Here is a 12,675-nt window from a genome sequence, read left to right on the forward strand (position 1 = left end):
AGCAGTATGATATGATAAAAATATCTTATTTTCTAACTAACAGCAGAAGGGACTGATTTTGTCGTGGGGTAACTGCAACACATTGTGGATTGGCATTGTGAATAAACCATCATCTAGTCTAGATCCAATGCAAGTGACCCTGGGAAGCTGTGACGGCGACAAATAAGTTCCAACTGAGATAGCCATGGCCGGCTTGTAGATTAAGTAGCTGGACGCAGTGATTTCCAACCCTCCCCCCGCTTAAGCGCGCCCTGAACCCCAGCCGTGTCGTCCCGCACTTTTCCTTGCTCCCCTTTTCTGGCCCTACAATTTCATTCTGCTGTGGATTTGGGCTGGCCGTCAATCAACTTGGGGGCCCCCATGTACATCGTTTCTTAAATACATACCATTTTTTTTAAGAATACAAATAGCCTAGTTTTATCTCTAATAGCAAATTATTTACCACCCCCTAAATTTTGAAACACCCCCCCTAAAGAGAAAAGCTGGGGAACATACTGGCTGGACGCATTCCCAAATTCATTTGTCTGCCTAATACGCTTGCCACCGACTTACAATGTGAAACAATTATTCCAATATGAACAATTCCGTGCATTTAATTTGATACTTGATAGGCTCCGATACAGGATATTATATAAGCGTCCGTCATTGATGTATAGCCCTAGTAGATGCTGCTTGCTGCAGTGCTGTGTATTTAGAATTTCTTACAGATGTAGGACAAACATGTTTGATTGTCGCTAGACCAAGTTAACGGCCTATGTATCAATATTAAGATGGAAATATACGTTCACTGACAGCAAGGCGAATGCAGAAATTTAAACTCCACCCCTAAACTAGAAATGGGCTGCTAAATGCAAAGCGCAGCCTGAAACAACGAACTGATCTAACCTTGGGTCTTAGTCGGTGAAGGGCGAAGAAAACCGCGGGCTCGTAACATCTGTGTGATGTCATAATTGGTACTGTATTGGATGACCCGTGACCAAAGCGTATACTGTATATAATACCCGTATATGCCACTGAACTGGAAATACATCCGTGGTATATGCCCGTGACTATACTCAAGGTCAAATCAAGGTAAGGTTCATCGTTAACGTATTATCAAACTATCTGATTAAAAATACAGAAAAGAAGCTGATCGCATTATGCTTTGGCGATATATCAAAGCTACAATACATGTTATGTAATGGGCAGCATTTTAGATAATCTTTTACTGATAGTTTAGTAAATATTTCGATAATATTATTCATGCATAGTTTACATAGAAATTTTCACGCCAGCAAATCTGTTTTGAATGGGTTTATCCATACTTTTTTAAAGTGACGAATCTGACTAAACTGCCAGTATATTAAAAATATTTAAAAAAAATAACAGCACGATAAGAAAATCTATATACAAATACTTCTATACATGTACTATGAATTCACTATCGTGATAAAGTGAACCAATTACCGGAACTGCCAGTTCATTTAAACGCTGCGCTTTTGTATGCATTCTTGCGTGAGTGATAAACCTGAGCTAATATTTGAAATAATACATAGACAGTCTCTTTTTAGCTTGTCTGGCCTAATCGATAATTACAGTCCTCGTCGCATTTTTGAAGTGCAATGCAAATGGGCAATTTCTTCAAGTTGCTGAATACTCTAGAATTATACGCCCGTAATCCGTCATTATCTTTGCAGAATTGCAGATCAATAGTGACATCACACTGCAATGAACAGTTTATTGTAACTGCCAGTTCATTTTGAGCGCTGCGCGTATTTTTGGCATCCTTTCTCGCGTGACATTAATCTGGCTGATGCCTGATAGCTAAAACGAGAATATCGGTCAGAGACCGAAGACTTATTGATCGAAAGTTAGGGGATCCCCCAAAAAAGCGCTCTTACTCCATAGTGACACCTTGTGTCCCATCACTAATTAATTAATAACTCACTAATTATACATACAGACAAATACCTATCACATACTTACCGATTAAAATCGATAGGTAACAAGTTCATCAAAATCCCCAAAGGCTTCTCCAGTTTATGGACTATCGAAATGAAAGACAACTTGTTTGTTTGAAAGAGTGTTCTCTTCTGCGGGGAGTAGCGTTGTTGAAATTTTTATTTTCAACTTAGTTGATGAGAAAATGGCTATAAATTGTAACGAAATTCGAAATTTTCTAACGATCGGCACGTTTTTTTTTGCTGTTGCCATGAAAACAAAACTTCAATCTAAACTTTTTTGACAAAACGCACATAACAGGAGTTACAGGATAACCCACGTGAGAAATTTCGTACAGATCGGCCCAGTCGTTTAGTCGCTACCAAAGCGTATACAGACAGCCAGAACGACTGATAACAAGGGTCTCCTAGAGCGGAGATCCAATAGAACGACTGATAATAAGGATCTAGTAGAGCGGAGATCCAGTAATATGAAATTATCTATTCAGACGATATTACGGCATATCTTCACAAGAAACGAGATAATGATTAGTAATGATGCCATTTTTATCTGAATTATTAGATACAATCTGCAAAAAAAAAACGTCGATAATTTCTTTTGAAAATGGGAATATTAAAAAAAACATGGTCAAATCTGTCATAGATATGGAGTATAGTAATTAAAGTAAAAGATAGATGCCGCAAAAAAACGAAACCATCGACACAGGTATCCAAAAGTAATTTACTATATATATCGCAATTCGATCCTCAAGTGGATAAGAATACATTAGCAGCAAAATGGATGGGATTGAGCAAAATTTTCACCCTCCTGGGAGATATATATCTTCTTAGCACTATGCTACTGAGTTTTACGCTTATTCCAATTGAGTTGAGTACATGTCTATTTGATCAAAGTACATCGTTTCAGAATTTTCAGCAAGTAAATAGCATATTTAATTAGCGTTTGATTATTCAGTTTGATAAAAGATCGGAAGCGGAAGAGATCTGGATACTTCCGCACTATTGTATTTTGTAACGTAATTCACGAATTCTCAAATTACCCTGCATTTGTCTGAAATGTAGAAAGAATCTGCGTTTTGGAATCCCCGTACTTGAACACATGTAATAAATCAATCTTACGAAATTAACACAAAGGCAAAATAGAAAAAATTTGAGAAAATAAATAATATTCGACAAGACTATAAAGTCTAAAGCTTTGAGAAAGACAATATAAAATTCTGATATGCAACTGTGCTGTTGGGAGCGATTGAGTGCATTTCATCACGATTTAGTGTTGGGCTTTCATGGGTCAGAGTTATTTGATAACACTGAAACTAATTCGTTGGATCTAATATTTTCTGACATAAGTTTTGTTAAATAAAATAGTATCATGCATGCATAGTTTACATAGAAATTTTCACGCCAGCAAAATGTTTTGAATGTGTTTATCCATACTTTTTTAAAGTGACGAATCTGACCAAACTGCCAGTATAATAAAAATAACACAGCACTTGGATAAGCAAATCTATATACAAATACCACTATACATGTACTATGAATTCACAGACGAAATAGGAGTTGCTTTCCTGATACTTGTCAGGTTCATATGCCTTTTCGTCAATAATTTTTTTTGTAGTGCCTACCTACAGCGTGTTGGATATAAGCACCGGTGAATACAATAGTACTATTGTTCTAACAGCCAATGAAGCCGGATATATACCCGGCGTAATAGCTGCACGTTTTCCAGTCATGCAACATTGGGAAGCATATGCCACAAGGCAACCGTACAGTTAAACTTATACACAGATATTTCTGCAGTTGATAGCAAAATAAAGCGCCAAGATAGAAATGTGGGGTAACCTGTATATAGTTATAGAGGTATTTATACAAAAAATGCTTTCACGATCTATGTCAACAAAATATGTTTTGTTTACGACATGACTCATAGCCATAATTAGTCTCAGAGTGCCAAAGATATGCTGGAAATCGTGCAGAATCGATTCTTACGGTCTCTTCGAACAGCAAGATAAAGGTTCGGTACTTGAAACGTGAACCCCCTGATAATTTGCTCAATGCGACGTTTATTACATTTCAGTAATGTGGTCATAGAAATTGAATACAAAGAAGCGGAAGGATATAGTAATAATATATAACTCTTGACTCAACGTCTTTAAAATGAGTAATCATCATAAAGCATTGGTATTACTTATACATATTCATATAATTACGCGGATTGTCTAGCAGAAACTGTCAAACCTTTCAGCCCTTTGATTGTACTTACCGGCGCAAAGTTGAGAAAACAATAATAGCGTGTAATCGACTTTTATAAAAATACTGTTTTGCAGAAATACAACAGTATTACAAAGTTTCGACATACTGATAGACAGTTCAGTTTAATATATGTTTATATTAGTACATCGAAGCAAAGAGGCATTCAACATACCATTAAGATGCATCCTATACAATACGATATGTTCCCGATTTGAGAGATGCATGAAATTAAGGTGTCTGGTGTCTGTTTCCGTTAGTCTTGCAAGGTGCCGAAATTGCAATTTTTTATACGTTGTTGTTAGCGTAAGCGTTGTCAGCCTCAACGCATTTTGTGCACGTTATTCATAAGTTGTTGTTAGCGTAAGCGTTGTCAGCCTCAACGCATTTTGTGCTAAAATTTATCAGGTCATATCAAAGATTGAGAGATTGAGTAGGTCACCTTTGATCTTGTTGTTACCTTACAAGTTGTATTTTTTTTAAAGAAACAAGTGAAAAGGCAAATGGTCAATGTAGTTTTAGTTTAGTGCTTAAAGTTCATAAATATATACTTATGAAACGTCAACAAAATTGTAAAAAACATTTTTAATAATTTTTAATGTGTCATAATTATTCTTATATAGTCAAGTGCTATTAATATCGGGATGGTCTCATAAACATATATATCTCAATGTCGATATTATCACAATATGATTTAAAGTTCAGCTCAGTATTGAATCTCGTTCTGAATTAATGTATAGCAGAGCTACGGGGAGCAGAGCGTTTTGTGGGTCGCATGTGTCCCGTTTGTCTCGTTTCAATATCATCGTTGCAGCGTCGTAGTTGATGTATTTATATCAATAGGGTATTTAATTTTGGGAAGCAGTTTCGATTGGAATGCAGTATGGTCACTGAAGCTTTATTAAACACCGTGCTTAAACTGTTGATAATGAGGTAATAAAGACAGAAAATTGTTGGGTGAACACCAAGTGAAGAACCTAGTTTACATAATAGCGAAAGTGGTAATGGAAATAAAAACAACTAAGAGATTATCCGAATCTAAGATTATCTTGATATTATTAGAGGTAAAAACCAATTTTGATTTCTTTACACGATCATGATAAGTTAATTGATTTCTACGTCTCACCAGAATAAGCATTGTTCACCATTTAGTGATACACTCGGCAGATAATTTTTTTTATTTGACGAGAGAAAGTTTGGATTTAGCTGCTTATGGAAACGAAGCCCTACATTATAATTTGAAAGTTATGTCAACTCTTCGTACTTCATTCTGGGAAAATTTGCTCCGAAAAAAGACGTTGACTGCAGATCTTATGAAAACAGGTATTGGGGGAATGCATATGTTATAATATATTGAAACACAGGCCGATGTGCATAAATTTTAGAATGGTGGACAGTGAAACTCGAATATTGTATTGAAACATAGTCTAGCTAGAACCATTTAACCAATATTTTCCATCCAAGGCATTTATTATTCATTCAAATCTCATAGTTCGAACTTGAAAAAAGGTTTTAAAAATATTTTTTTGAGTATTGTAATATAATACTTTTTGCATACAATTTAACTTGAATAAAGCATCATGAAGAATTAAAATTGTGCCATCATAAGACATTAAGCCACTTACACCATAATATTTTCACATATTCATTGGTAAAATAAATATACAGTCTAATACCAGCTTTGTAAAAAGCATAATATGATACTACATTTCTTTCAGATTTGCAAAAATGTTTAACGTTATCTGATCTCACATTTATGGCAATTGGTTCAATGGTTGGTAGTGGATTATATGTTCTGACCGGCACAATAGCTCGTGACGTTGCTGGTCCATCTGTTATCATTAGTTACATTATTGCAGCAATAGCATCCTGTTTATCTGCAATTAGCTATGCTGGTAAGTTGAGAAATGACATTTTATATATCAGAGTAGCATGGTTTGATTACAATTCGGCTATACGTCCACGTAAATGAAGTCGTCATGTTTGTTCGTTAAACTACGTCAATAAAAAATTAAATAATATACGTCAATTTCAATCCTGTTATTATTAGCCGATTTGAAGCTAGTCATACCTTCATAATTGGTGCAATTCAACACTTCCGTTGCCATTGGCACTCGAAAAATCGAATTTTCATTTTTGAAAAACATTTTGATATTAACTTTCGTTTATACTTTTATATAGAAACCATATGTCAAAACTGGTAACTTTTCCTTTCAGAATTTGGAGCTAGAATTCCTATTACCGGATCAGCTTACCAATTCACTTACCTGAGTATTGGTGAATTTTGGGCTTTTATTATCGGGTGGAATGTACTGATTGAGCATGTTGTTTCTGGTGCTGCAGTTGCCAAAGCTTTTAGCGGGTAAGAACTGTTGCATAAGTTTCCAACAAAATTTGTCACACAAAAATTTTGGAATTTTGAAGTTTTCTTCAGTTACGAATCTTACGATATTCTTGTTTTGTATTATTCCTACTATCCTTTGAAGAAAATAGCCAAACTTAAAGTAACTTAATTTGGTATTGGCAATGTTATCTCAATGCTTTGCCAAACTTAAGCACACTGCAGATAAGACAGATGAATTTTAAATAAAAAAACACTTTTATTATCACATATTGCATATTTTCAATAAAGGTACGTCGACGGTTTAACTAACAATGTTGTTCGTAAATACTTGATCAAACATGCGCCGATGATTGGAGGGGGATTAGTGGCAAAATATCCAGACTTACTTGCTGTTGCTATTCTCATTGTGGCAACTATTATCTTAGCTACAGGAGCTAAATTATCCAGTAAAGTAACTGCTGGATTTGCGGGGCTGAACTTGCTTGTCGTTGTATTTGTCATGGGTGAGACAACTTATATCCTTTTTATATTCTCTTGTACTACAACAAGTACTTCAACTTTTGGTAGACCACTCATGTAGTGTTCTAGAGCTAGGCCAAACTATGAGCGCCATTCATCTACTTTTCTGCTTACTGTCAGCACATACTACGGCTCTCAAATATTCAACACTCGTATGTACCAAGGGATGTAGCATCATGTAGGTAAAAGTTGTTATCTAGAGTTACATATATCAACGAGGACAGACTGAAGTTTGAAAAACTGTTATGGAAATGGATGATTCACGGACAGTATTTCCCAAAAATGATTTCTTTTTTTGACACCAGGAACATATAGAGTCTTTGCATATTACGTTGTTAAATGTATTCAGGCACTGGTTTTTATCTTGGTGATTTGAAAAACTGGACTGAAGTGAAAGGAGGATTTTTTCCGTATGAATTCTCTGGGACAATCGCCGGTGCGGCTACTTTGATATTTTCTTATGTGGGATACGAAGTCCTAGCTTCGGCAACGGAAGAGGCAATAAATCCAAACAGGTTGAGTTGCATTATTTATAAATCACGAAAATATTTACACTACAATTTCAATACATACGCAAAGTTGTAAAATGATTTCAGCAGCAACTTGTCATTTATAATCGTATACGCGTTACTATTATTATTTATATGTATACTACGGGGTCATACGAACAGTTTTCCCATTTTTAACTCATAATGCCTCGACTAAATTTATTAGTTTCAGAATTCTAGCGAAGACGATATAAAGCGTTTTTATAGTATAGTACATTGAACTATTACCAATCTATTACAGGGTGGAAAAGGCTAGCATGTGTATTTTCAATACTCGGTGGTTGTCACATCGAGCTAATCGCTAAGAACACCCTTGCCATTGTACCTCTAATCACCCTGCGCAAGTTTATAGGTTAGGATCCCTGAGGGATAACTATATGCGAGAGGAATTATGGACTCTTCATAGAGGTAGGGTGATTTACGTGACAATTGTTTCATCAATAACGCCGTACATCCGAGACAAGTAACTGGTCCCATCCCCGACATGGACAGGTAACCGGACAAGAATCCGTGGTTCGTCGCATCTTTATGTCGTCTTACTGACTTTCCTCTCAACCGAGGTGAAAATTCTTGCTTAATTCGTTTAATTGAGGTAAATGTAATTACGTAGAATGAGGTTTATGAAGTAACTCACAACTTCGTTGGAAAAATGCCATGGTTCGTAGGCTTGCACGTAATTGACAAAAATCAATTCCGTAATTACGGCCAAATCGATTACGTAATGACCCCGTAATTGCGATATTTTTTTCACACTTTTAAACCTATCATAACAACCAATTTAATCCACTTCTATTCCGAATGGGATATCGACAGTTGGGACAGTTTGGTTTTCATATTTCCGCCAGTACTACACGCCGGCGACAGATGCTAAAGACAAATATCGAGGAGTGAATTCAAATTAATTTTATTCTGATTTTTATCTTTTGTGTTAGCTTTGATTTTCCTTTATCAACTTTATCACCCAATTTTATGCGATCAATTTTATCATTACCAACACTGGTAAGTGGTAATATTTATGAAACGATAGTTGACTTTTTTAAAATCGTATTAACGTATTAATACGAGTTTCGTATTGAATAAAAATTCCGGGTTTCTAATTTATAAATCAACGACGAGCGTATTCTCCCGTTTGATTATACTTGCGCTTGCCTCGCGACGAAGACTTGTTATTATACCGTCATTTTACATTATCCGACTTTACTACCTAGTTAGCATTTTATAATAATTATTGATGCCGACTTATTGACGATATTCCGATTACCATGCTTCTTTTTACATCAAATCATTTCGCGGCCTAAATGTTATAGCATTATTTGCGATAAATTTAGATCAAATATTAATTATTTGCGCATAATTTAAATTCCGTACTTATATGACATGCCTTCTCCGAAAATACAAAGTTATATCGCAAAACAATGCATTTTGTGACATTTATTTTGCACTCACGAAAATATTAATTTACTTTTCTAACTCAAGTCGACAATCCTATCGGCTAAGATCGACACAAGTTTGGTCGAGTGCCGGTGGTATTTGAGTCGACGATAAATCAAAATAAGTTGCCGCATTTGGTAAAGACTTAAAGATTTTGTAAAGACATATTTGGCCGAAATAGTGCGAATTTACGTAATTCGTAACTTCGCTTCCGTAACTCGAAATAATTCCGTAATTCCGTAAATTACGTGCAAGCCTACATGGTTGTAGTGAATTCTTTTCAGCTTGCATTCAATATTCAAATATTTTGATTCAATAAATTTCAGAGATATTCCGCTCTCACTCCTCATTGCTATGTCAACAGTTGTGCTAGCGTATGTTGGTGCTTCGTCGGCTTTAACTCTGATGGTTCCATACAACTTAATATCTGTATTATCACCTTTTCCTGATGCTTATATTGAATACGGATGGAATTGGGCACGGTGTGTATTGTTTACTAATGTTTTTAAACAGCAATGGAAATTTATTTATTAATTATTTATTACGGTATTATACAATTATCATTGAATGTACCAAAATCCCATAACAATTCATAACATGTTAATTTTGCCGTTGTAATGCACAGCTAGTGAGCGTTGATATAATCAGCGATTATAAAAAGATAATTATCATTAAAGACAATATGAAAGTGTCAATTAAAAATTCACAATGAATATATGTTTTATATTGTAATAATAATGAATAATAATAATTTTACATATATAATTCTGTCTTGCCAACAATATCTTCAATCATTTACTTGTATTAAAAAATAAAACCATGGACTTATATATCATTATCCCAGTGAGTCCATGATCCCAATTTTGAACTAATTTACCGCATGAGTTTAATAGGTGGACATGTTTTTTTCACGATATACGCCAGGTATATCGTAGCGGTTGGTTCAATTGCCGCTATGTCCACTGCAATGTTATCAGCAATGTACGTTGTTCCTCGGTATTTCTTTGCCATGTCTAGGGATGGTTTGTTGATGACTATATTCGCAAAAGTCAGTGGAACAACACAAGTGAGTTCGTTCGACCAAATTTTTTGTCAGTACCTAGTAGACCATTGTCCAAGTTGTATCACAATTCTTTTATTATGTGAAATGAGATTTTATCGTTCGTTGCCAAAAGAAAGTCAAAGCCCAAAGTATATATGAGTATTCTAAAAGCATGACAAATTCAATATAACAGCGGATTATAAATATTGAACGCGTTCGAGTTTCAGTTCATATGATTGATTCGTGGTTAGAACTACGATCGTAACTTCAATTACTTAGAAATGCCCTAATGCTTCTTATCAAATCTGTTGTTGTGGTTTGTCTGCTTCATATAAATTTTCACATTAAAAATTTATGTATTTTCAGGTTCCTATTTTTGCGATTGTTGTGACTGGGATCATGTGTATATTATTTGCCGTAGTTTTTGAGTTGCATGCCCTCGTCGAATTCATTTCTATCGGGCAACTTCTTGCCTGTACTTTTGTTTCAATATGCGTCATAAAGCTCAGATACCAACCAAATACTATAACAAGGTAAAAACGGGTAATAAAACAACTTTGCCAGAATAGACCATCAACAATTAGTTGCGTCTGAAATGCGTTCAAGAGATACCCAAACTCATCTGCCACAATTCGCAGATGGAAGTATTGGTTTCTGCACAGTTTGTGATAAATATAGATCAAGCCACTCATTATCTCAAAATAAAAGCAAGTGCCTATGAGTTTTTTTAAATGCTTGGATAATGGTCAGAAAACGCTAGGAATGCACAGTAATATATTTCAATTTTCAAAAATTCAGGTTTGTAGAACTGCATCATTTTGGAGATTATGAACGGCTTTTGGATACAGAAGAAACAAATGAGGTTTCATCTAATGGAAGAGTAGTGGAAACTGATCGGTCACGCCTGACTGAAACTTCTGTAATTTCAGAAATGGAAATAGAATCGAACGATGCCTCGTATGCATCCCCTAAAAGTGAAACAACAAAATCGAACACGACAGACGAAGATCTCTGGCTAAATAGCGAACATATAGTGGGCACCGTGAAAACAGAAGTTTTATCTAGTAGATTTGGATATATTTTTCAGCCATTGACTATATATGAAGCTGGTTCCGTTCCAAGCTATCTACTTATTATTTCCACATTCGCGGTGACAATTGTTGTTGCATTCTGCCTCTTCACGCACGAGTATATCACTTCGTGGTGGAGTATTCTAATAATTTGCATATTCTCTCTAATTGCTGTTGTCTCGCTTCTTCTACTTCTCACATTCAACCAAGACGAAACTATCAAAACATTTACGGTAAGTTTGCGTAAGCAACGAGTTCAATCATAGACGCATCTAATGAGGTTTGTCCTAATTTAACCAAAATTTATTTATCTTACCACAGGTTCCAGCAGTTCCATTTTTACCTTTTGTTAGTGTAATAATCAACATTGTTCTTATTCTGAAACTCCAACCAATGACGTGGATACGACTTGGTATTTGGTGCACAATAGGTAAGAGAAAAGTGAAATCCAACCGCTTAACGTAACTCGTTCTGAAAAGATATGTCATATTACCGATTTCTCGTAAAAAGGACCGAATTGATGAATAAACTCTGTAATACCACGCCTTAATTATCATTCACTTCTATATGCTTTTAAAAAACAATGAAACACAATAAAAATAACCAAATATAGAAACTTAAATGCCATTGATTTAATTCTTTAATGTCAATAAAATTACAAAATTAATTTTCCTTTTGGCAAAATAAGCTTTTGTCCATATACAAATATCCTTTTGTTCATATATAATGTATTTGATTCTGAAACACATGGTGTTCAACCAAAAGTTGAAGTGTATTAAATATCACATGTCATTATCGATATGACGAGTACATGAAACATGTGAAGAATAAGCATTTTAATAATACAATACGTTTAATATATGCAATCAATCTAGAGTTTTGTTAAGCATTATATATTGGTTTACGAACGACTTCTTTCAACAGCTATTTACCCACTACATTTCAATATATACTCTTTCAAATAAATTTGTTCTATTTTTGATCTAACAGGATTGATCATTTATTTCTGTTACGGATACAGAAACAGTGCAGAACGTAAGAATGAATAGAAAAAGAAGTTGTAAAACTGCCTTCTGGCAATGCGATGACGATGAAAGTGCTGTTGCGACACTGTGTTCATTATGTTACTTTCAGCTTTTCTATTTAAACGACTCTATTTAACATTGTCTCACAAATATTATAAAGTAATTAGGTAAATATTCAATATATATATTCTTTAGTCGCATTTTCATGGGGCTGCAGATAATTAATACTTTCATATTGACTAACGTGTGGCTTATCAGGAACTGGAAATTCCAGCTAGCCATCCACGTGTATTGACAAATATAATTTTTCATTTTATCCCAAGCAGCTTTCCTTCTAGAATATTCATCAACAAACTCACGAATAAAATTTAGTCCTTAAGTTGAGAAATGTTGAGAAATGAGTGATTGCTTTCTGTTCTGATATGCCTCCGGTTTGGCATTGGTTAAAAAACAATTCTTTGCATAGTACAAATTACACCATGAAAATGGTAACAAAAACATTGCTTTTC

General features: G+C 34.8%; 1 protein-coding gene across 1 annotated transcript; it reads left to right on the forward strand.

The window, feature by feature from the left end:
* Window positions 1-5,228: 5,228 nt before the first annotated feature.
* On the forward strand, window positions 5,229-12,540 carry LOC120342513 (cationic amino acid transporter 4-like). The gene is made up of 11 exons (XM_039411377.2): window positions 5,229-5,510; window positions 5,906-6,082; window positions 6,405-6,549; window positions 6,820-7,034; window positions 7,400-7,565; window positions 9,356-9,511; window positions 9,954-10,095; window positions 10,438-10,604; window positions 10,870-11,374; window positions 11,463-11,571; window positions 12,132-12,540. Exons 1-11 carry the CDS (start codon window positions 5,435-5,437, stop codon window positions 12,188-12,190), a joined length of 1,917 nt encoding a protein of 638 aa, XP_039267311.2. The 5' UTR covers window positions 5,229-5,434; the 3' UTR covers window positions 12,191-12,540.
* The last annotated feature ends 135 nt before the right edge of the window (window positions 12,541-12,675 follow it).

The sequence above is a fragment of the Styela clava genome, chromosome 3 (assembly GCF_964204865.1).
Source record: "Styela clava chromosome 3, kaStyClav1.hap1.2, whole genome shotgun sequence".
Taxonomy (NCBI): Eukaryota; Metazoa; Chordata; class Ascidiacea; order Stolidobranchia; family Styelidae; genus Styela; species Styela clava.